This window comes from Emydura macquarii, unplaced genomic scaffold, assembly GCF_026122565.2.
Source record: "Emydura macquarii macquarii isolate MOO-44397 ecotype Brisbane River unplaced genomic scaffold, CSIRO-AGI_Emac_v2 contig_1551, whole genome shotgun sequence".
Lineage (NCBI taxonomy): Eukaryota > Metazoa > Chordata > Testudines > Chelidae > Emydura > Emydura macquarii.
Genome location: NW_027131688.1, coordinates 14,528,790 through 14,551,164, shown reverse-complemented (window position 1 = coordinate 14,551,164; position 22,375 = coordinate 14,528,790). Strand labels below are relative to the sequence as shown.

The 22,375-nt window shown below is 45.6% G+C and overlaps 1 protein-coding gene across 1 annotated transcript in view; it reads left to right on the top strand.

Annotated features, from left to right (window-relative positions):
* Nucleotides 1-22,375, top strand: part of KCNH5 (potassium voltage-gated channel subfamily H member 5) — a 234,939-nt gene that overhangs the window by 175,655 nt on the left and 36,909 nt on the right. Inside the window, exon 10 of the mRNA XM_067554914.1 lies at nt 17,443-17,639. Within this exon, the coding sequence (XP_067411015.1) occupies nt 17,443-17,639 (197 nt within the window). The remainder of the gene's footprint in view (nt 1-17,442; nt 17,640-22,375) is intronic.

Genomic DNA, 22,375 nt, shown 5'->3' with positions numbered 1-22,375 from the left:
CTTTGGAAATCTGGCTTTTCATTTCAGCCAGCTAAATTATCCTTTGTGAATATACGAAAGGAGAGTGAAAGAGAAATACAGGAACATTTGCCTTCATGTACTAAGCAGATAGTTTTTAATAGCACATAGGGAGCTGGGGATAAAAATATAATATGTGATTAGTTTCTGAATGCTCCCTCATGGGGAAAATTATATTGTGTTGCAGGATTTTATTTTGTATTCACCCATTACATTTGTTAACAATTTTGGCTGCTTTAACAAGTGTAGCATCTTTTAAATATTTGTAAAAAACACCGAGTTCAGAAAAGTCTTGAACTATTCTTGTTTTCATAGTGTCTGAACACAGCATGATATCCGCTTGCTCTCGCCATGCCAGGGGAATTAATGCTCCTATTTGTCTTTGTGTTCAGAGAAACATACAGCATCCACAAAGTGCAAAATGTCACCTTTTGTATCTGTCCTTTAAATCCTACCTTACTTCAAGTTACCACATTGCAATTAGGATCAAAAGGCTACTGACTCCTGAATAAACAAATTGCTCTAGATGTTTGTGGTGAGTCAGCATCTTTTTGATGATCCCACTACTGTTTACTATTTAACAAAACAACAACAAAGATAATGAAAATGTGTTCATTTCTCTAAGTATGATTCATTTATATAAGAATGTTGGTACATGGTTTAACACTCAGTGTATTACACAAGATTACAGGTAAACATCATCTGCTTTTATCCTTTCACCTTTAATTTCCTAGGTAATATTACCTTGCATTTAGGAAGAAAAGAAACATTTTCCTTACATTATGGTAGAAGAATGATAAGACACAATTCAACAGTATTGTTTATTTCTTCTTCGAGTGCTTGCTCATGTCCATTCCACTATAGGTGAGTGCACGCCTCCATGCATGGCTACCAGAACTTTTTTCCCCTTAGCAGATCCCGTAGGGCCGGCTCTGGTGCCCCCTTGAGTCCCACGCACGTGCCATGGTATATGAGGCGCTGCTGGCCCTATGCCCCCTCAGTTCCTTCTTTCCACCCATGACGGTTACTGGAACTGCCTGCTCTTGCATTGCAAGTGCTTAATTCCCCGTGTTTTAAACTCTAAGCAATGATTTTTTTCTGTTAATTAGTTAGTTAGATTAATAACTGTTCTAGTGGTAGTTAAAGACTTTGAGATAGTCCAACTGAGACTTACCGGGAGCAGGTGTCTTGGCTTCAAACTGTGTGCTTCTGGCGGGAAGGCTTTCCTGCTAAATAACCCCCACTGCCTGAAGCGTGAAGGAGGGAAAGCCCTTTGTAAGGAGAAGAATGGATCGATAAGGCTTTCAGACCTCCAGAAAATCTGCCTGAAAGCCTGGCTCATGAAGCCCCCGACCTGGCCCTGAGCCAACCCACTCCGCTGTGGTACCCAGTGTACCATCGGTGCAGAGGGCACCGTCGGCATCGACCCGACTCAGCACCGCGAATAGATGGAATCAGCACTTAGAGAGTGGATACTCCCCCGCACCGTAAAAGCAGGAGTGGTGGAGCACCGATCTGTACCGAGGTCGGATCACGGAGACCCGTTGCCTGAGCCAGCGTCTCCAGCCAGGGAGCCTCTCCTGACTCGGGGAAGTGGGGGAGCCCCTCGGCACCTACTGGCACCGTCGACTTTGGTGGCTGTCGGGCGGCAAGAGCCTTGTTGGCCTTGCATACGCCACCGCTGCCTATACCTCTATGAGAGAGAAGGGGCTGGCGTTACAGGGGAAGCCCGCATTGGGTCCCCCTGAATGGCTCAGGAGATCCCTGGAATGGGGAGGAAGATCTCCTGCAGACTGGTTTCCTAGGGTAGAGCAGGAGCGCTCCCCTAGAAATTATCCCAGGTCGTGGTCACCGGACCAACCTGCATCGAGGCGGAGAGCAAAGTCGCCTGCCTGACACTGGTCTCAACCCCCCCGGCACCGGGTGAGGTCCATCCCACTGCTTCAGCAATGAAGAGTTCGCCCTTAAGGACTCGGCACTGCTCCTGGTTACCGGAGAGAGTCTCGGTACTGAGGAATTCGCCAGGTTGCCCCAAACTCGGTGGCCGGAGACAGACTCGGCACCGAGGAGTTCGCCCTGCACCAAGGCCAGGCAGAGCCCGGTCACCGGAGTTTGACTCAGCGCTGAGATGCATGAGGAGCATAAAATCCTCGGTACCAGGATGATGCTCGGGTCAGCCCAGCTCGCCGGAGAGTTGTCCGTACGCCTGCTCCGGCTGCGGCACCCACGACAAACCTCCTCCGTAGCCCGATGCCTAAATGAGCCGAGAAGAGTATTACACCCCAGCCAAGGGGTTTGAATACTGTTCACCACCCCACCCCAAGTCCCTGGTGGTGGTTGCCACCAACCACAGGGATATGCAGGGCAGCCGGGCTCTTCTCCGGAGCACAAGGGCGATTGCAAGCCAGACTTGTTTGGAGAAAAATTTTATTCAATAGCACTACCAGCAAGTAGAAGATGAGCCCTCGGGGTACTCAGTGAGCTGCTTGCTGAGGCTCTGCCCGGCAGCAGGCGCTGAACCTGTATACCATTGCAGAAGAGGGAATCACGGGAGCTAGAGCAGCGCTCCAGGCATCCTCAGTTGCTGCTGATTCGGTGGACAGAGCCATACCGCCTGCCATCAGCATGCCCAGAGGTTAGTGGCTGCAATCCTGGGCTGTCCCAAAAAGGTCCAGCAGCCCATCCGGGCCCTCCCTTGGACGAGTCAGCCTTCTCTTTGGTTCGGATAGAGGTGAAGCTGCATGGTCTCAATGACTCCAAGACCATGCTGTGTTCCTTGGGCCGCTACATGCCACAGACTTTTAGGTGTCAGGCACGTGCCAGGGACAGCAGCAGCAGAGGTGTCAGCCATGGCTGTTTTGCCACCTATGGGCAATGGGACAGAGTCAGGGGGTCTAGGAGACACCATCCACCCTGACTGGCTCCTTAGGCCCTCAGTAAGGGTCCTCTTGGCGATAAGGTAGTCGGAAAAGGCCTTTCTGATGGTGCACGCAAGGGCATTGCCCTAGCCTATACCCTCCTTCAGGTTCGTGTGAGCCAGAATGCCTTTGGACCACTGGGTCCTTGATATAGTTCAGTGAGCTAGGGCCCCCGGTCATCTCCTCCCCCTTCCTCCCTCTCAGTGGCAATTCCACATCCAAGAGGTTGAGGCCGCCTCAGCCCGGAGCCATGGGAAAGGTCCCACAGGGCATGGCGGAAGAGGTCCTACTCGAGGTGCTTCCTCGTCCCCTAAAAAAAAAAAGGGGGGGAGAGTATTTAAGGACAGTGGCAGACCTACGTCGTCTCACAAATACCGAACAAGGGACTCAAGTCTTGCATGGTCTCCCCGGCTCCAGTATTGGAAACAGGAGCCTGGTATGCCGCCTTGGATGTCAGGGACGCATATCTTCAAAGCTTCCTTCACTTCGTAGGGGTTGGCTCCCTCTAACGCTTTACAGCTTTACCCCGTGGCTTGTTACCTCAGCCTCGAGGGTGTTTATTGAAGGCCTGGCAGTGGTAGCTGCGCGCTTGAGGGTGCAAGATTCACCCAAGCCAGTCCAGTCCCAAGTCCAAAGCAGTGTGAGCCGGTCAGGCGCCACTTGCTGCTGATGGGTCCTGCTGGTAAACACACAAAAGTTCATGTTAACTCAGGTGCAGCCTACGGAATGTATTGGCATGACCGGTTGCTTCCTAGACCAAACCTTCTTGCCCCAGCCATGCTGTGAGACAGTGTCCCTCAGGATGGGCCACCTACACAAATGCCCTACGACAACAGCCAAACGTTGCCGACAACTGATAGGTCACAGGGTGGCCTGCACCTATGTGGTGAGGCTAGCTAGCCTGACGCTTAGGCCGCTTCAGTCACGGTCCTGGGATACAGTCCAAGCAGGTAGCTTCTTCACCAGGAGGCTACGGTCCCCTCTCTTCCCCTCCCGCACAAAAAAACCCCAAAAAACCAACAGCAGCAAGCCCTAGCCTCTCTAGACTGGTGAATGACTACTTGGGCTGTGCGAAAGGGCGTTCCGTTCATGGAACAGGCTCCTTCAGTTACCCTGATATCGGCTGCCTCGAGCAGAGGGTAAAGTGCAGTATCAGTGCTGATCTCAGCTCACAAGACGTCTGGCCATGGGAGGAGAGGTGTCGGCACACCGATGTGAAGATCCGCAAAACGCTAGCAGGGCTTGCGGAATGTTCCTCTGCTTTATCGAGGGCAGGGTGGTACAGGTGCTGACTGACTGTGCAGCGACCATGTACTACATCAACAGGTGGGGGGAGCCCATTTGTCAGCCTTATGAAGGGAAGCTATCAGTCCATGGGACCTGGCAGTGATCATCTCCTGGGGGTGATGAACGACAAGGCAGACCGCGTCAAGGCATCATTCTTCCTCACCATGATGGGTCACTATGCCCACAAAGGACATCTATGACCGTCTGGAAGGGGGGTTTCCCCAAGGGGAATCTGTCCGTATCGGACTGGAGCACGAGATGTCCACAGTGCTGCTTTCTCCGTGGTCAAGGGGTGGGGGCGATCGCCAACGCCATCCGTCTGTAGCGGTGAGAGAGCTTCATATTCACTTCCCGCCTTTCCCCTCCTGAATACAGTCCTGCTAAAGAAGAGGAGGGGTTAAACAGATGCCATCTCGATTGTTCCGGCCTGGCCATGCCAGCATGGGTTCAGCATACTGCTGGATTTCTCGATCGCCCATCTTGGGAGCCTCCGAGTCAGCGTGATCCCAGCTCCCAGGATCACGGTCACTTGCGGTGCCCCAGATCTGGACCCTCGACACCTCAGGGAGTGATGGATCGGTGGCCGAGAGGCGACGAGTGAGCCGCTCAGAACAAGTCCAGTGAGTCCTGCTGGGTAGCAGGAAATCCTCCACGCAGGTCGTGTACCAGGTTAAGTGGAAGTGTCTGTTGCCTGCCGGGAGGAGTCCCGGGGTATTCTGCCCAGCATCTCGCCAGTGCAGGCGATCTGGGAAATACTTGCCACAGTTAAAGCTCCAGGGACTGACTGTAGCCTCCCTGAAGGCCCACCTAGCAGCCATATCAGCCTTCCATCAATCGCTGGAGGGGGGATTGCTGTTCTCCCGTCTGATGTCGGTTCGGTTCCTGAAGGGGGTGGGAGGCTCTATCCATAGGTCCGCGACCCGGTGCCTCCCTGGGATCTCGACCTGGTCCTTCCCGGCCCACGCCCCCTTTCCTCCCCCCAGGAACGCACGGTATCATGCCCTCTACTCTGGCTTTCCGGGAAGGTGGCCTTCTTGGGGGGGGTTTATCTGGGCAAGGAAGGTCTCCAGGATCAGGGCTGTGACCTCGGGGCTCCCCCCTCAGACTGTAGTCTATAAGATAAGGTTCAGTTGAGACTGCACCGGGCCTTCTGGCCCAAGGTGGTTTCCTAGTTTCATTGTGACCAACATATATTCTCCCTATGTTTTCCCCGAACCACATGGTTCGGAGGAGAAGAGAAGGTGGCACTCGTTAAAAACGTGAGAGGGGCCCTGGCTTCTACATCAGATGTATGAGGCCATTCCAGAGAGTGATGCAGCTCTTCGTCACAGCAGCCGACCGGATGAAAGGTTCGCTGGTCTCCGTCCAGCGCATTTTTCCTTGTGAATAACTTCCTGCATCGTGTTCGGCTATGAGCAAGTGAAAGTGCCGCTTCCGGGCGCCACCACAGCTCACTCAACAGAGTTCAAGCTCCATCTACAGCCTTCCTAGCGGAAGTTCCAGGGCAGGGCATCTGCAGAGCAGCTGCGAGGCTGGCGGTACATACCTTCACGTCCCACCATGCCTCTGTCCAGGGTGTGGGAAGGAGTGGGCTTCAGCAGAGCTGGGCTGCAGGCAGCTCACTGCTCACTCCGGCCCACCTCCAAAGTATTGCTTGTTAGTCACCTATAGTGGAATGGACATGAGCAATCACTCGAAGAAGAAAACAAGGTTGCTTACCAGTAACTGATGTTCTTCGAGATGTGTTGCTCATGTCCATTCCACAATCCGCCCCCCGTCCCCGCCGCCGGAGTTGGCGGAAAGAAGGGACTGAGGGGGCGCAGGGACAGCAGTGCCTCATATACCGCAGCATGAGCACAGGACTACAGGGGGCGCCGGAGCTGGCCCTATGGGATCTGCTAAGGGGAAAAAAGTTCCAGTAGCCGTGCACGGAGGCGTGCACACACCTATAGTGGAATGGACATGAGCAACACATCTCGAAGAACATCCATTACTGGTAAGTAACTTTGTTTTTCAGCTGCAGGCTGTAGTTGCTCAAAGCTAAACTCTGATTTTTCCAAGTGCACATCACAAAGAAAAAATTAATTAGGCAAAGTTGTTTAAAAAAATGGTCTATTTTCAATCAATTATATAACTATACTCGTGTGTGTGTGTGTGTGTGTGTGTGTGTGTGTGTGTGTGTGAAACAAAACTATGTTTATGAATAAATACAATTAATTACAGAAATGGAATTTAAAATCAGTACATTAGATAAGTGATAAATTACTAGTAAATCTCTGCAATAAGCATTTACTTTATGCCATCTTGTTTTATAAAATACATTAGCTGGATTATGTATTCCCTATTCACCCTCATTATTTAAAAAAAAAAAAAAAAAAAAAAAAAAAAAAAATCCTTTGAAAACCAAACTCAGTAAGAACGCCTTAGATGATTCCAAGATGTAGACATTATTTTTTATTTACTGTAAAATAGAGACAAGTAACACCAAGACAAGGATCGGTAACTTTTCTTTTACTCCAAATAGAAATTCTTATTCATGTTTTGCAAACCTCCAAAGATCTAGTGACTAATACTATGCACAAACAGTACCATAGACAGTACACAGACAGAAATAAAATCCCTGATCACATGGAACAATGAGATTGTTTTGATCAGGCAGATTGATAATTTGATTAGCATATGTAGTTCCCACATCAAAGCTGCAAACTGTCCTTAAAAAATGTTGCAAATATTTTATAGTGCAGGCAATATAAGATATTATACATATTCTATCACCCTTCACTTGGAGAAATAAAGCCTCCAAACTACAAAATAAAACCTCACCAAGGGCCCAATCCAAGGGCTATTGAAATCAGTGGAAAGAGTGCTAAGGATCCTCTTTCTGGCTGGTGTGTCTTGCTTACATGCTCAGGCTCAAACTGATCGCCGGATTTGGAGTCAAGAAGGAATTTTCCCCAGGTCCGATTGGCAGAGGTCTTGGGCTTTTTCACCTTCCTCTGCAGCATATCTGCAGATATCATCTGGATATATTTCACCTATTCATTTCCCTTCCATGGCAGCAGCCTTGGTTATTGGTGGCACCTCAGTCTTTCTTGTTCTCAGCCTGTGGCTCACATCAGTTTAGTCTCCTGAAGATTGAAATGTTTTGTTTTAGCTAAAATTATTGGGCTCAATATAGGGATATCTGAGTGAAATTTAGTAGCCTGTGATAGGCAAGAGTTCAGTCTAGATGATCTAATGGTCCCATCTGGTCTTAAACTCTATGAAAAGACTTTACTGGGTTTTGAATTAGTCCCTTATACTTTCTTTCCTTTTAAGGTTCCTAAAAATATTTATAACTTTTGTTTAAATAAAGGTTGGCATTTTGTAACTAGATCCATCTGCAAACATATCCACTTGCGATCCAGTACTGCCTGCAGTACATATTCTGCTTCTTGTACTGGCCAATTATATTGTTTCTGTACAGGTTTTGGGCATTCATGTTGCTCTCCCTCTAATATTAACATATAGGGGAGCATCGGTGGATTCTTTACTTTATCTGCTACCACCCTCTGGTTCTGTAAAACCAAAGCCCATTTCGCCAATCAATGGTCACTCACTCTGATATCAGATGTTTTCCCTTGGAGGATAAGTTTCACTAGGGTGTGTGCTGTAGTCCCTATGACAGGGGCTTGCCCTATCATGTATTCCCATTTCAATAATGCTCAAACAATTGCTAGGCATTCCAGTTCACAAGAGGAAAAGGTAGATTCATGTGGGGTAAGCTTATGACTTCCATAGGTGACAGGTCTCTGTTTCCTCAAGGTCTCTTGTAGTAGCACGGCTCCAATAGCTCCCAAGCTCTGTGACACCATCAAATAAAAAGGTTTAGTTGGATCTGAATATGCTACCATTGGTGCAGTAATTACTGCCTCTTTTAATTTCTGGAAGGCCTCCTCATGTTTTGGGCCCCAATCCCGTTGTCATCCCTCTTTTTGTAAGTGACCACAGGGGCTTGCAGATTGCTGCAAAATTTGGTATGAAATCCTGAACAAATCTCATAGCTCCCAAAAGAACTTTTACAGAATGCACATCCACTGGTTTGGGAAGGGTGCATAAAATTTCCATCCTTTGTTTACTGATAGTCCAGCCTTCCTGTCCCAGAGTGATACCTAGATATTCCACCTCTTGTCTTACCAATTGTGCTTTTCCCCATGACAGCTTAAAGCCTGTCTTTTCTACAAGGCTGATTACTAGTGTGATCCGGTGTCTGCATTTCTCTTCAGAGATTCCTGTAACCAAAATAACATCCACATATGATGTAACCCAGGGTTTATCCGGTTCAGGAAGCTGGTCCCACATCCTGGTTACGTGAGCATGGGCTATAGTGGGTGAATCGTGGAAACCCATTGGCAAACGTTTGAAACTTAGTTACCTGTTCTTAAAGGTAAAAGCAAACCGAGGTTGACTCTTGGGGGTTAAAGAAATAGCAAAGAAACAGTTAGCAATATCCATGACAGAAAACCATTTAGCTGTAGCCTTCACTCTGGTTATTATAGCAGGGAAGTTAACCACGATTGGGGCCATAGGCATGGTAACTTCTTTAATTTTCCTGTAATCAATTGTAAGGCACCACCTGCCATCGGTTTCCGTACCGGCCAGATGGGAGAGTTGTATGGAATTTGGCACTCCGCCACCATCCTTGTTCAATTAAATCCTTTAGCAGTTCTTCTATATGGGGAATGGCTTCCACTGGGTAGGAATACTGAGGGGTTGGCTTTACAAATTTTCCCACTATTTCCACTTCCACTTCTATTCTTCCACAGTCAGATTTTTTTCTAACCCATACCGAGGGAAATTCCCTTGTCCACTCATTATCTGGCAACACCACAACTGCCATTGCCTTGCAAGACCACTTTCTTAATCCTCCTGAAATAATTTGTTCCTCAACATTTTCTCCTTCTCTTTTCCACAGCCATCCTCTTGCCAAATCAATCACCCACCTTTCCTGTTGAACCACATCTGCTCCCAATATAGCTTCCTCAGTCATTTGATCACAAACCATAGTATCAGTCAGAAACTCACTCTGACCCACTATCCACGGTAGATGTTCTAATAAGATTCCTCTCACTTTCCTGCCATAGAATCCAAACAAAGGAATAGTTAGTCCCTGCCGCAAATCTGTCTGCACCGACTTGATCAAAGTTGCCTCTGGTCCTAGCAACCATTGTATATTCCCTCCTGCCTACACCTGTCCTGCATTTACATATGGCCTACCAGTTACATGGGTCTGTAATTTAGTAACCAATATCTAATCTCAAGGGGTAGGGGTTGCTAGGGGCAAGGCACCCTCATTGAGATGTGGAGCTGCCTTGAAGGCTGCTCCCCTCTCTCTCTGCCAATTCCCGTGACAGGATACTGTAAGGGCCGAGTGGAATCTGCCCTGTAATCATTGGCACTGCTTCAATAGCGTTAGCTTTAGGTTGTGGCACTGGTGGTGATTGTTCCCTCTTGGCCTGTTGCTTTCCATTCCATTCACTTAAAGCAATTACCAGTTCTTCAGGGGGGCGTCCATCAAACCGTGTCATGTCCAATCCTCTGTTTAGAAGATGAGCCCATACTTGTCCTCTCAGTGATCCTCCTGCTGCCATAATTCCTCTTCCTCTGCCTCTAAATCCAGAAGCACCTTGCTCCCTACCATGTCCAGCATTCAGCTTTGGACTGCTAAATTCATTGCACCCTGCTTTGTTAGTGTAAGACACTTCACTAACCACCTTCTGAGTAGAACTGCTGGCATTACCCAATACCTGCTCTGCTTCCCAAGCAGCTCTCAGTAAATCCGCCCTAGTCCTGTTTCCCATGGCCCCATAAAGTTTTTAATAGGTGATCTTAATCTATCACACATTAAATCTGTTATATGCTCCTTCTCATCCTCCCAGCCAGCAAGCCTACTTGCCAAAGTCAATCTAGTGCAATAAGCCATAACAGTTTCTCCCTCTTCCTGACACATTAACAACACAGCCTTCCTTAGCTCAGCAGGGGACAGGAAAAATCGAACTATCTTTTTCAAAGCCTCATCTTTATTTCGCTCACTTTCAATTTCTGCCAGTACTGTTGGTCCCTCCGCAGGCCCAGTGCACGTTAGTGTTAAATCCTTCAGGTCTCCCAGATCCAATTGTCTCGGATGGTATATCCCAAAAGCCAAGCCATACAGTTTTTCTTTGTTAAAGGTCCCAACTGTTTGGCCAGTGTCTGTTTTTCAGTTTCAGTCAGAGGACGGGTTATTTCCTCCTTTAAATGCCGAGGGGTTTGGGGTGTCTGCACTACTATTGTTGGCAATTGAGTTCCTCAAACGGATTCCTCCTCCACCAGCTCATATACTGGTTTCCCATCATCATCGAGTATCACAGCATTCTCATTACCTAGTTTAACATTATACTGTTCCCTTTTAATCACTGGACGATGCACATCAGGTATGTCAATGTGCTGGTAAGTGGGTTCCCCTTCCCCACTTCCATAAGTTTTCCTAGATTGCAACATCACACACACCTTTCTGCCTTCCTTCTTTTTACTATTGCTGTCATACGGAGGCAGAGGGGCGCTAGGAATAGCACGCTGCACATGATGTTCCTGTTCCCACATCTCTTGATCTTTCTCTCTCTGCCATTCCTCCATAGCATTCCCCCAGTCCTGGTTGTCCCAGGGATTATTTCCTAGTGCCACACTACTGATGGTTTGTGAGCCACTAAAGCTTGTTTCAGTTTACTGATCACACTAGCACATTTCTTGTGATCCTCCCTGCCAGTCCTTCCAGGTTTCTTAACCTGATCAGTTAAAACTGAAACAGCTCCATGGTACTACAAAGTCTCTTGCCTCAGTTGCCTTTCTTCCTGTTCCTGTACGTGAACCCGTTGTTCCAGCTGCTGACAGTTCTGATTTAATACTGTCATTTGCTGGGCATTGGTTCAATTTTGGGTTAAAGCTGTTTGCAAATCTCACCTCATATTCTCATTCTGTACTTTAACCTTCTCCAGCTCCTGTTCCAAAGTCTCTCATGTACGTTCCGAACCATTTAGTTCTGCCAATAACTTATCTACTGCCTGATACATAATACACATAGCAGCATAAGTCATTTGTTACTTTTTTGGACTATATCCCTCTTGATATTTCAACAGCAGATCGTTCAAACAATCCTCCTGGAGTGGCGAATAGGAACCGCATCAGACAACCATGACTCTGACTCCAAATTTTCACACGCTTGTCACAATAAAGACTTTTCAGCTAGACCTGGAGGTTTCGGGGCATCCCCCTTTACCTCCAAGGTCCACCTGCTTTGTTTATGCCTGCTAAACATCCTTGACTTGAAGATTGCACTAATATAACTTTTCTCTCTTTGTCTGTGATCGCTTCTCTCTCAATTCAAATACACAAAGTCAATAAATCAATAAAGTCAACTCAGTTTTGACCAAGAGTCTGCTTTTCAAACTTAAACAAAACTCTGTGCGTCTCAATTCAACTTTATCTCTTATCTGATCTTCACATGGCACGGTGCCTGTATTCTCCACCACTGTTGAGCCGGGGATCAATTCAGAACAATTCATGTGCCCACAGCTGGGCCCCTAGTGACCAGACCAGTGAAGACGAAAAAGTCAGTATCTTCAATGCAGAGCTATTGTTTATTGAAAAGTAGGTATCACAGACAAATAGAAAGGACTATACAATGCCTCTCCTTAGTAAGTTCCAATTTCCCAACCATAAACTCTCAGTACTGTGCTGGCCCCACACAGTATCCTGATTGGTAAACAAAGCAGGATAGCTACCACTCCTAGGTGACAACTGTCTCTTCCCCCTTCAGATGGTCTATTCCTTGGTCTATTTTCTGAGTCCCTCATGGTGGGTTTTGGCTACCCCAAGGCCTTCTGATCTATGATCCCTCGGAGACGGGTCTAGGTTACCCTGAGGCCCTCTGGTCTTAATCCTTCTTCTGTCTGACAGTATCACTGGCCCTCTTGGCTATATGAGATATAGATAGAAAAAACTAGCTACTAATACTCAGTACTTATACCCTGTTCCCAAAGAAGTGACATGTCCCCAAAATATGCTTTGCCAGCAAATTATGTGGCATATCCCAATTAATTCATAATTTGGGAGAGGGCTGCATGGATTGGCTGATACTCACTTATCGTGGACTACTCCCATCCAGGCACCTGATGTCACGTCATTCTATAGGGTCAGTTGACCCAGGTCAGCTCGCCCCAGATTCGCCATTACACACCTCCACCTGTACACACCAGGCAAACTGGCCATGACCGTGACCATTGGTCTTCCACATCAGCATAGCTGCTTACACAGGATCTGGACAAACATTTGTGACGTATGTTGATGTCAAGTGCAAGTTTGGCCTTTACAGTGATTTTCCACAGTCTAATGCTATGGGGCCCTGCTCCCAGAATCCTCTAGCACTCAGGCTCACCAAACTTGTCCAGTGCGATACTATATAGTGATTTAGCACCATCCCAACATGCCTTCTCGCCCATACCGCTCCTCCCACAAGTGTTCCCCAAAGTGAGGCAGGATCGAGCGGTCCTCATCCTCATAGCCCCCTTTTGGTGGCGCCAGTATTGGTTTGCTGATCTGCAATTTTCTGCTTGCCTTCCAGTCCAACTCCCCCCTCTCCCAAATCTTCTCACGCAACAACAGTGTCAGATCCACCACTCCAACCCAAACCCTCTTCAACTCATGACCTGATATTTGGATGGGGCTTGTGAGTAGACAATGCATGCTCCACACCTGTGCATGATGTCCTCTCACATAGCAGATGCCTGGCTACCAGAGCATGCTACCAAGCCAAATGGATATGGTTCACGGTGTGGGTGTCCCGCCATCACCCCTAGATGCCATGTCCATAGCAACTGTCCTTGACTATCTGCTCCACTTTCAACTTTCAGGCCTTGCCCACGCCTCCATTCGAGTCCACCTGGTGGTACTCAGTGTTTTCCTCCCATCTATAGATGGCTTCTCTGCCTTCAGCCACCCAATCACTGCTTGATTCCTCCGAGGTCTCCTCAATACCTTCCCTTCAGTCCAGAAACCTACTTCCCTTTGGGACCTTAACCTTGTCCTTTCAGCCCTCACTAAACCATCCTTTGAGCCCCTGGCCACTTGCTCCCTCACCCACCTCTCCATGAAGGTTATCTTTTTCGTGGCCATCACCTCTGCTCAATGAGTCAGCAAAGTGGCAGCCATGACGGCTGACCCACTCTTTACTGTGTTCCACAAGGATAAGGTCTTCCTATGCCTCCATCCCAAGTTTCTCCCCAAGGTGGCCTCTCAGTTCCACCTCAATCAAGTCAGTCACTTCCCAACTTTTTACCCTAAACCACACACCTCCCCCAGGAAGCGCACATTAGATTCCCTCGACATCCATCATGCGCTGGCCTTTTATCTCCAATGCATCCATGCTTTCCAAGATTCGCCCAGACTCTTTCTCACTATAGCGGAACATGGACAAAGCCACACCCTCTCCTCCCAGCTCCTCTCTAAACAGATCTCCTGATGCATAACAGAGTGTTACTCCTTTTCCTGAGTCTCTCTGCCACCTGGCCACAAGAGAGCACAAGCTCTCCCTGCGGACATCCCATGGCAAGACATTTGTAAAGCAGCATTGTGGTCTTCCATGCACACTTGCACCACTCACCACACCATAGCTCAGTCAGCAGCCACAGATGTGGCAGTTGGCCACACAGTCCTACAAACTCTCACCTCTGCTGAGCCCTCTTTCCCACCTCCACACTGAATACCGCTCGCTATGCTACCCACATATAGACTCCACATAGGGACTAGCACTCGAAGAAGTAAAGGAGACTACTTCTTGTACCTGGAGGTTCTTTGAGATGCGTGGTCCCTATCTGGATTCCAGTCCTGCCCCTCATCCCCTCTGCTACAGGCCCTGGAGGAGCATCGACTCGCACAGTCTCATAAGACCTTGGATGCACCATATGGCCAACGCATGATGCACATGTGGGTTGACAGATATTATGTCAAACAGTTTCGGTTCTACAGATGGAATCCAGATAGGGACCACACATCTTGAAGAACCTCCAGTTATAGTAAATAACCTCCCTTTCCCAAGTGGCTATGTAGGAACATAGGAATTGCCAAACTGGATCAGGCAGTAGCCAGCACCAGGTGCTTCAGAGGAAGATATAAGAACCCCATGGTAGGCAAGTGTGGAATAATCTGCTCCTCCACATTAGGTCTCATCCTGATCTCTTGTAGTTAGAAATTGACTTAAGACCTGAAGCAAGAGGTTTAATATCCCTTCCAGATTTTGTCATTAATAGTTATGATCTCTCTGGATATTATTGATATCCATATACATGTCCAATCCCTTTTGAAATTTTGTAAATTCTTGGCCTCAACAACTTCCTGTGGCAATGAGTTCCACAGTTTAATTGCATGTTGTCTAGAAAAGTATTTCCTTCTCTCAGTTTTGAATTTCCCATTGTTTGATGTCATTGAATGTCTCCTTGTTCTTATGCTATGAGTCAGGGAGCACAGAAGTTCCCCCTTTACCTTGTCTGCCATTCATTATTTTTATACCTTTATCATGTCCTCATTCATGTCCTTTCTGAGGTAAACAATCCCAATATTTTCAATGTCATTTCATGGAAGAGATTTTTTTTTCCAGGCCTTTGATCATTCTCATCATCTGCTCTGAACCTTTTGAGAGGGGGTGACCAGCGCTGCAAATCTACAATTCAGATCTGCTACTTCTCTGATTTATAGTAAATATGAGCCAAAGCTTTAATCTTGTGATACTTGTCATGGCTCATGGTTCTAACTATGGCACTGAACCATGTGTCTTTTCTTTTGTGCAAAACTGGACTGTCACATTCTGGGGTGCAATACAGACTAGTGAGGAGCTGTGTCACTGCCTTCCCCCATAACCTGGGGTGCCTCACAGTGCTTTGCTGTTGTAACTTCCAACTTGGTCCGCTCACAAAAAGCCAAACAACATGCAGGTCACAACTTGAGTGTCTGTATATAGTTGCAGTCCTGATCCAGTATGCTTTGTATCTCTGCGTGAATTTGCTCTTGTACCTTGTACAGTAGGCCCTGCTGGGAGGTCACTGTGATCCTACAGCAATGGTCATATAAGTCAACAAGTGAGTCTCCCCTGGCTAACTGGAAAACACTTATCCGTGTGTTTGCAGCCCAGATAACACCTCTGCCTTTTCAACTGGTGTTAACTCACCGCAGAGATCAATGCTTTCATAGAGGTGAATCAGTTTGACATTCAGCCATCAAATCAATGAGGTAGTGTGCCTCAGTTTCCCTTTCTACACAATAGATTACATTGACTTGCCTGCTGTGATAAGTTTTAAGTCTATTTACATGCACCAGCTATGGAAGACCATTACCATGAGGCCCTTTAACATGGCATGAACCTTCATTCACCTCTTTTATCACCTCAAAAGGTTCTTCACAAGAATTCTGCATTTTGTATTTTTTCACAGGTCTTAACACGAAGCCCAGATCCCCCATTTCAAAAGAGCATTTACAAGTATGTTGGTCATAGCACAAGTTTTGTTTTGACTGTGTCTGAGGTTAATCAGAACCATTTCCATCATGTCCTTTAACTCTTGCCTTAGTTACAGGCTCTCCTTCTACTTCAGTGTCCCCTTCTCAGGAGTCTTGGATATGATCTACAGGTCCCCTCACTTTCTTTCCATGTAGAACATCATGTGGGGTGAACCCTGTCGACTCTTGGGGCACTTCCCTGTAAGTGAATAGCAAATAGGGTAGCATTCCATCTGTGACCGTCTCAGACTTGGGTTCTTTAGTCTGATTGCCAGCGTAGATTTTAGAATTCCATTGAAACTCTCCACTAGACCATTTGTCTCTGGGTGATATGGGGCAGCTTTTAATTATTTTATCCCACGCAACTTCTATAACTCACTGGATAGCTGAGACATGAAATTTGACCCAAGGTCAGGTAAAATTTCTTTAAGGAAACCCAATCTGCTAAAAATAGTGAAAAAGGCTTTTGTGACAGAATCAATTTCAGACCAGTGAGGGGTTGTGTCACCTCAGAATGTGTGATGTACCTATCATTTCACCTTCAAACATCCTAATAAAATAAATAGTTTGAGCCACTACCTTCCTAATAGCTTTGGCCAAACCCAGCTTTGGAGGCATGGATTTTAAATACACTAGTGGTTAATGAGTTAGAGGCATGGATTTTAAATACACTAGTTGTTAATGAGTTAGTGGAGCTCATATCCTGATTGGGCCTTTGGACAATTCTGTAATATCAATAATTAATAATCTTTCATCTAGAAAAATCACTTAATCTAATCATTCTGCTAACAGTTAGATTAACAGAACTGGTCAAACATCAGAAAATTCACAAATACAAGATTCACAAATACAACTAAATATAAGTGCGATGTTTGGTTCACTAAGATTCATAGGGTCAGTTTCTTTGTTATTTGCAAGTTTTCAGATGACCATTGGACATTCTTGAAAATGTTCACAAATTCCCAACATTTCACAAATTTTAGAGCAGATGATTATGCAGCTGAAAACATATTACACAAGTCATTACCTGTTAGTTATCATTTGTTATTCTCCCCTTTAAAAATAAAATGTCATTCAGGTAAGGAGTAGAAACAGATGACCAATCACACGACACAATTAGAAAACATTTAATGCAAACAGTCATGGACAACTGTTAGAAAATTATTTGTCAGAACTATTCAGTTAATCCTGATGAACAACAAGTTCGTTCACAGGAATCAGGGTCAATTTGTGAATGATTTGATAGCTAAAAAGGAGTTACTTTTTTAGCAAATATTTTTCTTAATTTTTGTTTGATCGGCTCTAATAGTTGGATACTTCATTGAGGTGCAGATTCAGCAAATGCATAGATTTAGCATGTGCTTGAGGGTAAAATTTTCCCCCTAAATCCTATTTTTAAAGAAGCTTAAGTCTCATTTTCAAAAGTGACTTAGGTACTTAGGAACCTAGGTTTCCTTGAAAGTTAGAGACTGAGGTTCCTAAGTCTGTTAGACCTGGCAATGCTGACCAGAGCAGTGCCTAAATACCTTTAAAAATCTGGGCCTAAATTCAGAATAATTGGAGACAGAAGAAAATTATGAGGTGGGGGAATAATTGGTTTGCTGAAGACTAATATGTACACAGCATGGCTTAATAAATCTGTCCTGCTTTTTTTCAGGTAAAGGTGATGTATTTGGTGATATCTTCTGGAAGGAAACTACTTTGGCCCATGCGTGTGCCAATGTCCGGGCACTGACGTACTGCGATTTACATATTATTAAACGGGAAGCCTTGCTGAAAGTTCTGGACTTTTATACAGCTTTTGCAAACTCCTTCTCGAGGAATCTCACACTCACCTGCAATCTGAGGAAACGGGTAAGGCACTTGATCTAATTCTTATCATTGCTAGGGAAAAGTGATTGAGAACCCCAACAGGGTCTGTGTGGCAAATAGCCATCCCAGATTTAGTCTCGATGTTTTCAGGTCAGTGCAGATTTACTAGACTGGCAGTAAAAGCTGTGGATGTTCGTTAATGGTGGCTTGGTAAAAGCTACCTGTAGATTTGCAGTACAGAGTATCTGCCCTAGAGGGTGACATATAGATTACACTTATTTCTTTCCATTCCATTTACATAATATATAAGACTGTGTTTTTAGTCCAATGGAATCCAAATGATTACTTCTTCCAAATGAAGTTCACTCCCCCATCTACTAAGATCCAGGTCAGAGGCCATGCTGATGAGACATGGAACAAGTAAGAGGAATTTATTGATGTGAAATAAATAAATTGTACTCAGCAAAGGTGTTCTGTTAGTATCTGCTTCTCTTGCTTACTCAGTTTAGAATATTCATATGGCAAGATGAATAAAGCTTGATAGTGATTTTATATTTACAGTTCTCTAGTTTTAAACCTGCCTGCTCATTTTATAATCAATCAGTAAAGCTCAATATCTGTTAGTCATTTCCAAGAATGCTCCATCTAAAAATGAATTAGCTATAAAGATGTATCTTGAAAATAAGTTAAGGGGTGCTTTAATTTGCATTGCAGTTGCAAAGTTTAATCTTTAGGGAGGTGTTTTTAGAGATTGATGAGGGTCATATACATTTGATTTGCATAGGGAAATCTCATAACAGTGTTTTATAGATTATTGAGCATTAACTGAGATCCGGTTACAGCTGAAATTGATTTTTTTTCTATAGCTGCTCCTAGGGTAACTTATCTGAAGTTACTGTAAGGCTACACCAATGTTTAAAAAGACAATTCAGCCATAGAGAAAAGGAAGCTCAGTGCTTATAGTAAAACAGGAATTGCCCAGCTGGAACAGACTGATGGTTCATTGAGCCTAGTATCATTGTGGCAACAGTAGCTTGTACAAGGTGCTGCACAGAAAGCAAAGTTCTGGTTCTTTAGTGCTGTCAGTGTGGTCAGCAAAGTACAAGACACAGAGGAAGTGACTCAGCCAGGGGAGATTTGGGAGACGATACAGATGCCACCCAGTCTGAGTTAGGATTGCCACCCATCCGGTTTTTACCCAGATAGTCCGGTTTATGGCTTCTGTGTCCAGGTGCCATTTAGGGTTGCCAGGTGCCTGGTTTTTGGGAACCTGGCAACTCTAACTGGCACTCAGACCAAAAGTCCGATTACTGCAGGGTAGGGGGGAGACGCTGGGTCATTAACTCGTACTAGCCCCTGCTCAGCCAGGGCCACCTCCTTGTTATGATCCAGCAGGAGGCGAAGGGTGAGAAAAGTGAGGGTGGGGTCTTGGGGAAAGAGGCGGAGCAAGGGCAGGGACTTGAGGGCAGAGGTGGGGCAGGGCCTCAGTGGTCCAGTTACCAGCAATTAGAAAGGTGGCAACACTAATCTGAGTTAAGGCCGAGAGAAAAAGCACAGCAAAAATACAGTTTAAGCTCAAGTTTGTGCTCTTACCCCTCTCTTGTAATTCTTCCCTTGCCACCTGCAATGTGCCATGAATTGCCAGTGCAGAGCTGAAAGCGTTGACAAGAACCTGGGCGGAACCAGGCAGGATATGGGACCAGGGAAGAAATGCCTGGAGGCAATTTCATGGGATAAGCTAATACAATTCACGCTGTGCCAAAACATACTTTTTGCTTCCTCTGGTTATAAACCTGTCACTTAAACTAGCTACCTGAGACTATGCCTCTTCCTCTGGAGCCATGCCAGAACGATGTATTACCGAAAGCAATGTGAACGATTTGCTGACAAAGCAGTGGACTGCAATTCCGCCGTTCACATAATGGAAATCCTTTCCCGTCCTCCAACTATGTAGAGGGCTTTCTGGCAGTGGACCCAGTGTGCTCCACAAGGTGGGGTGCAATATTTGGGGGCCTGCACAGGTACAGGTGTGCAATGCGGAACCAGGAGGTGCAGTCTGGGGAGGACCAACAGTGTGGCTGCATGGATCACTTAGACATGGAACCTCTTGTCCCCCTTTCACAGAATCATAGATTAGGGACCCCAGGAGGTCATCTAGTCCAACCCCCTGCTCAAAGCAGGACCAACCCCAACACCTTAAAAACCTCTAAGGATGGAGATTCCACCACCTCCCTAGGTCACCCATTCCAGTGCTTCATCACCCTCCTAGTGAATTTTTTTTCCTAATATCCAACTTAGACCTCCCTCACTGCAACTTGAGACCATTGGTCCTAGTTCTGTCATCCGCCACCACTGAGAACAGCCTAGCCCCATCCTCCCTGAAACGCCCTTTCAGGTAGTTAAAGGCTGCTTCCCTCTGTGTTACATCCACAGTGGTTACTATGCAGGGCTGTAATAATGGCAGTGGAGTGTCTTTGAAGCCACTTGGCAACCTGATGGTAATGGTAGGGGAATACTTTTCCCTGGTGGAGTTACGCAGTCACAGCCTAGGATTTGGACTGCATGTTGGAAGGGAGGATTTGTGCCATGAGGATTTTCTTGCTGTGGCTGAAAGCAAAAGGCAACTGAATCGCATAACGAAGCTTATAAAGAAAGGTATGTAGATTGGCTTGCACAGGAGATGAGAGATCCGCATTGGTTACGTAGGGCAGCAGTAGACATGAATGGATTGGCAGTAAAAGGTTCTGAAGGACATGGTTAAGTGGAATCACACATTGTTGTCTATCTCTAGCTGCTTAATATCCAGGAGCTAGGTCTGGGGGGGGGAAGCCTTTCCCTAAAAAAGCAGTGCTGGGACATGCAGTCAGTTTGGTGTGGGAATTTTCTATACTTCATTCCTAGGCACGAGATAGATTTTTGTGCTCTTAGATACCAGACTCTGCTCCAAAGTCCTGTCAGGTAAGTGACTTCAGTGGGATCAGGCTTCATCGGCAGAAAATGTTCAGGCTTCCCATTGTGTTCTCTACTAGGGACAAAACTGCTAGTTTAAAGGTTCATTTCTTAGAAAATTTGGCCCTAACTATCCAACAAATAGTCCCATCAAGCGGGCAGAAGCAGGCAGTCAGGTCACAACAGATTGGACTGACAGAGCTGTACAGTTCTACAGCAATTTGTGCTGTAGTCATGTAATCTAAGTGGAAAGAAAATCGTTTTCTCCTTTAATTGATTTGAATAGGAATATATTTAGCACCTTTTTCATTTGGTCACCACTTTCAAGATTCACCATTTAATTATAACAAACATATATTGCTGGCTGTTCTGTGCTCAAGAAGATGATTGTTTGCTCCCACTGTAGCAAACACAGAGATACAGAGAATTGTTCTCCCATCTGGTTTATTGCTTTACACACACACATTTCTAAAGCACTCTTTGCTTCAGCAAGCGTTAAGATGTAGTCCACCAACTGTACAGCAATTTAGGCATTTAAAAGGCTAATAAATTAGTAATAGTATTAAGCATGAAAGGTTATTTCCACATGACAAGAAATGAGACAGGCACATTGAGGTGGAGAAATAATGTTTTCTCATTCCCAAATAGTATACAGAGACCTGTCATGTTGAATGACCTACTTAATAGAGCTGTGCAGCACGCTATTACCAACTCAAGATTTTTTTTTGTTGGTTAGGTAGTTCATCTATCACAATAAATTTGGGCCCATAAAATCAGAGTGGCTGTTAGCTTTTCAACCTGCAGTGATCTCTCCTGCTCAGGATGGTGAAGTGACTTTTAACCTCTAATTGCAAAGTGTTGTAGCATTTTTCTTTGGGTGATGAAAGGCTCATGGCACATCTAAAATCACTAATGCAGACTGCATGGCAGAAATAGAACTTGGAACTTTTTCCAAGTAGAGAAAATAATTAAACTAGAAAGATATTTTTGAAAACTGCAATGAGATTCATGTCCATCTCCAAAAACTGAAGTTTATAAAGCAGTGCTTGGAAGGATCCATCAAAGAGTTACTGACTTCTGATATGGGAGAGAATATTTACCATCTAATGCATGAAATGCCTTTCAAGAATATGTGCTCCTTGAATTAGGGCCTTGTTTTACAAGTTTGGCCTGTGGAGCAATCATAGCAATCACGCCCTGGTGTATGGAATCAACGAAAATCGCTAGTAAAGAATCAAACACATAAAAAAAACCACATTATGTTGATGTCCGAAATTCCACAAAACCTATTTAGAGTCAACAAACAGGTTCCTGCAGGAAACAAGTACTCAGTTCAAATATTTTTAAATATGTAGGTTTCTAGTTCTTGCTACCACTTCCACCTATGCCAGCTAGTGGCAAAATCTCCAGGTCATGGCCAGACTCTCATATGTTATATATTATTTTGTACATGTGCATTAAGATATGGGGTGTTGCCATTGACTTCAGTGAGGCCAATATTTCACCCATATTTTTAAAATATAAATGATTGTGTGTTGTTACTTTCCACAGTACCTCATCCAATGCACACGGTAGAGAGTGCTCTGGGAATGAATCGGGTGTGTGATTAATGAGGCTGTGTCTATGGGTTCTCTGGCGCATTCACTGTTGGAATGTGTGGTGGAGAAGGAGGCACAGAAGTGCAAAGAGAGAGAGGATACATTTAAGGCAGCTGGAATGTCTTTTATTTATATATAATGGCTGATGTATAATTCATCTAACACAATTTAAATGTATGAGGCTATTTACCTGCAGATTTTCAGCTCGTGCAAATTGTCATAGCTCCAAGT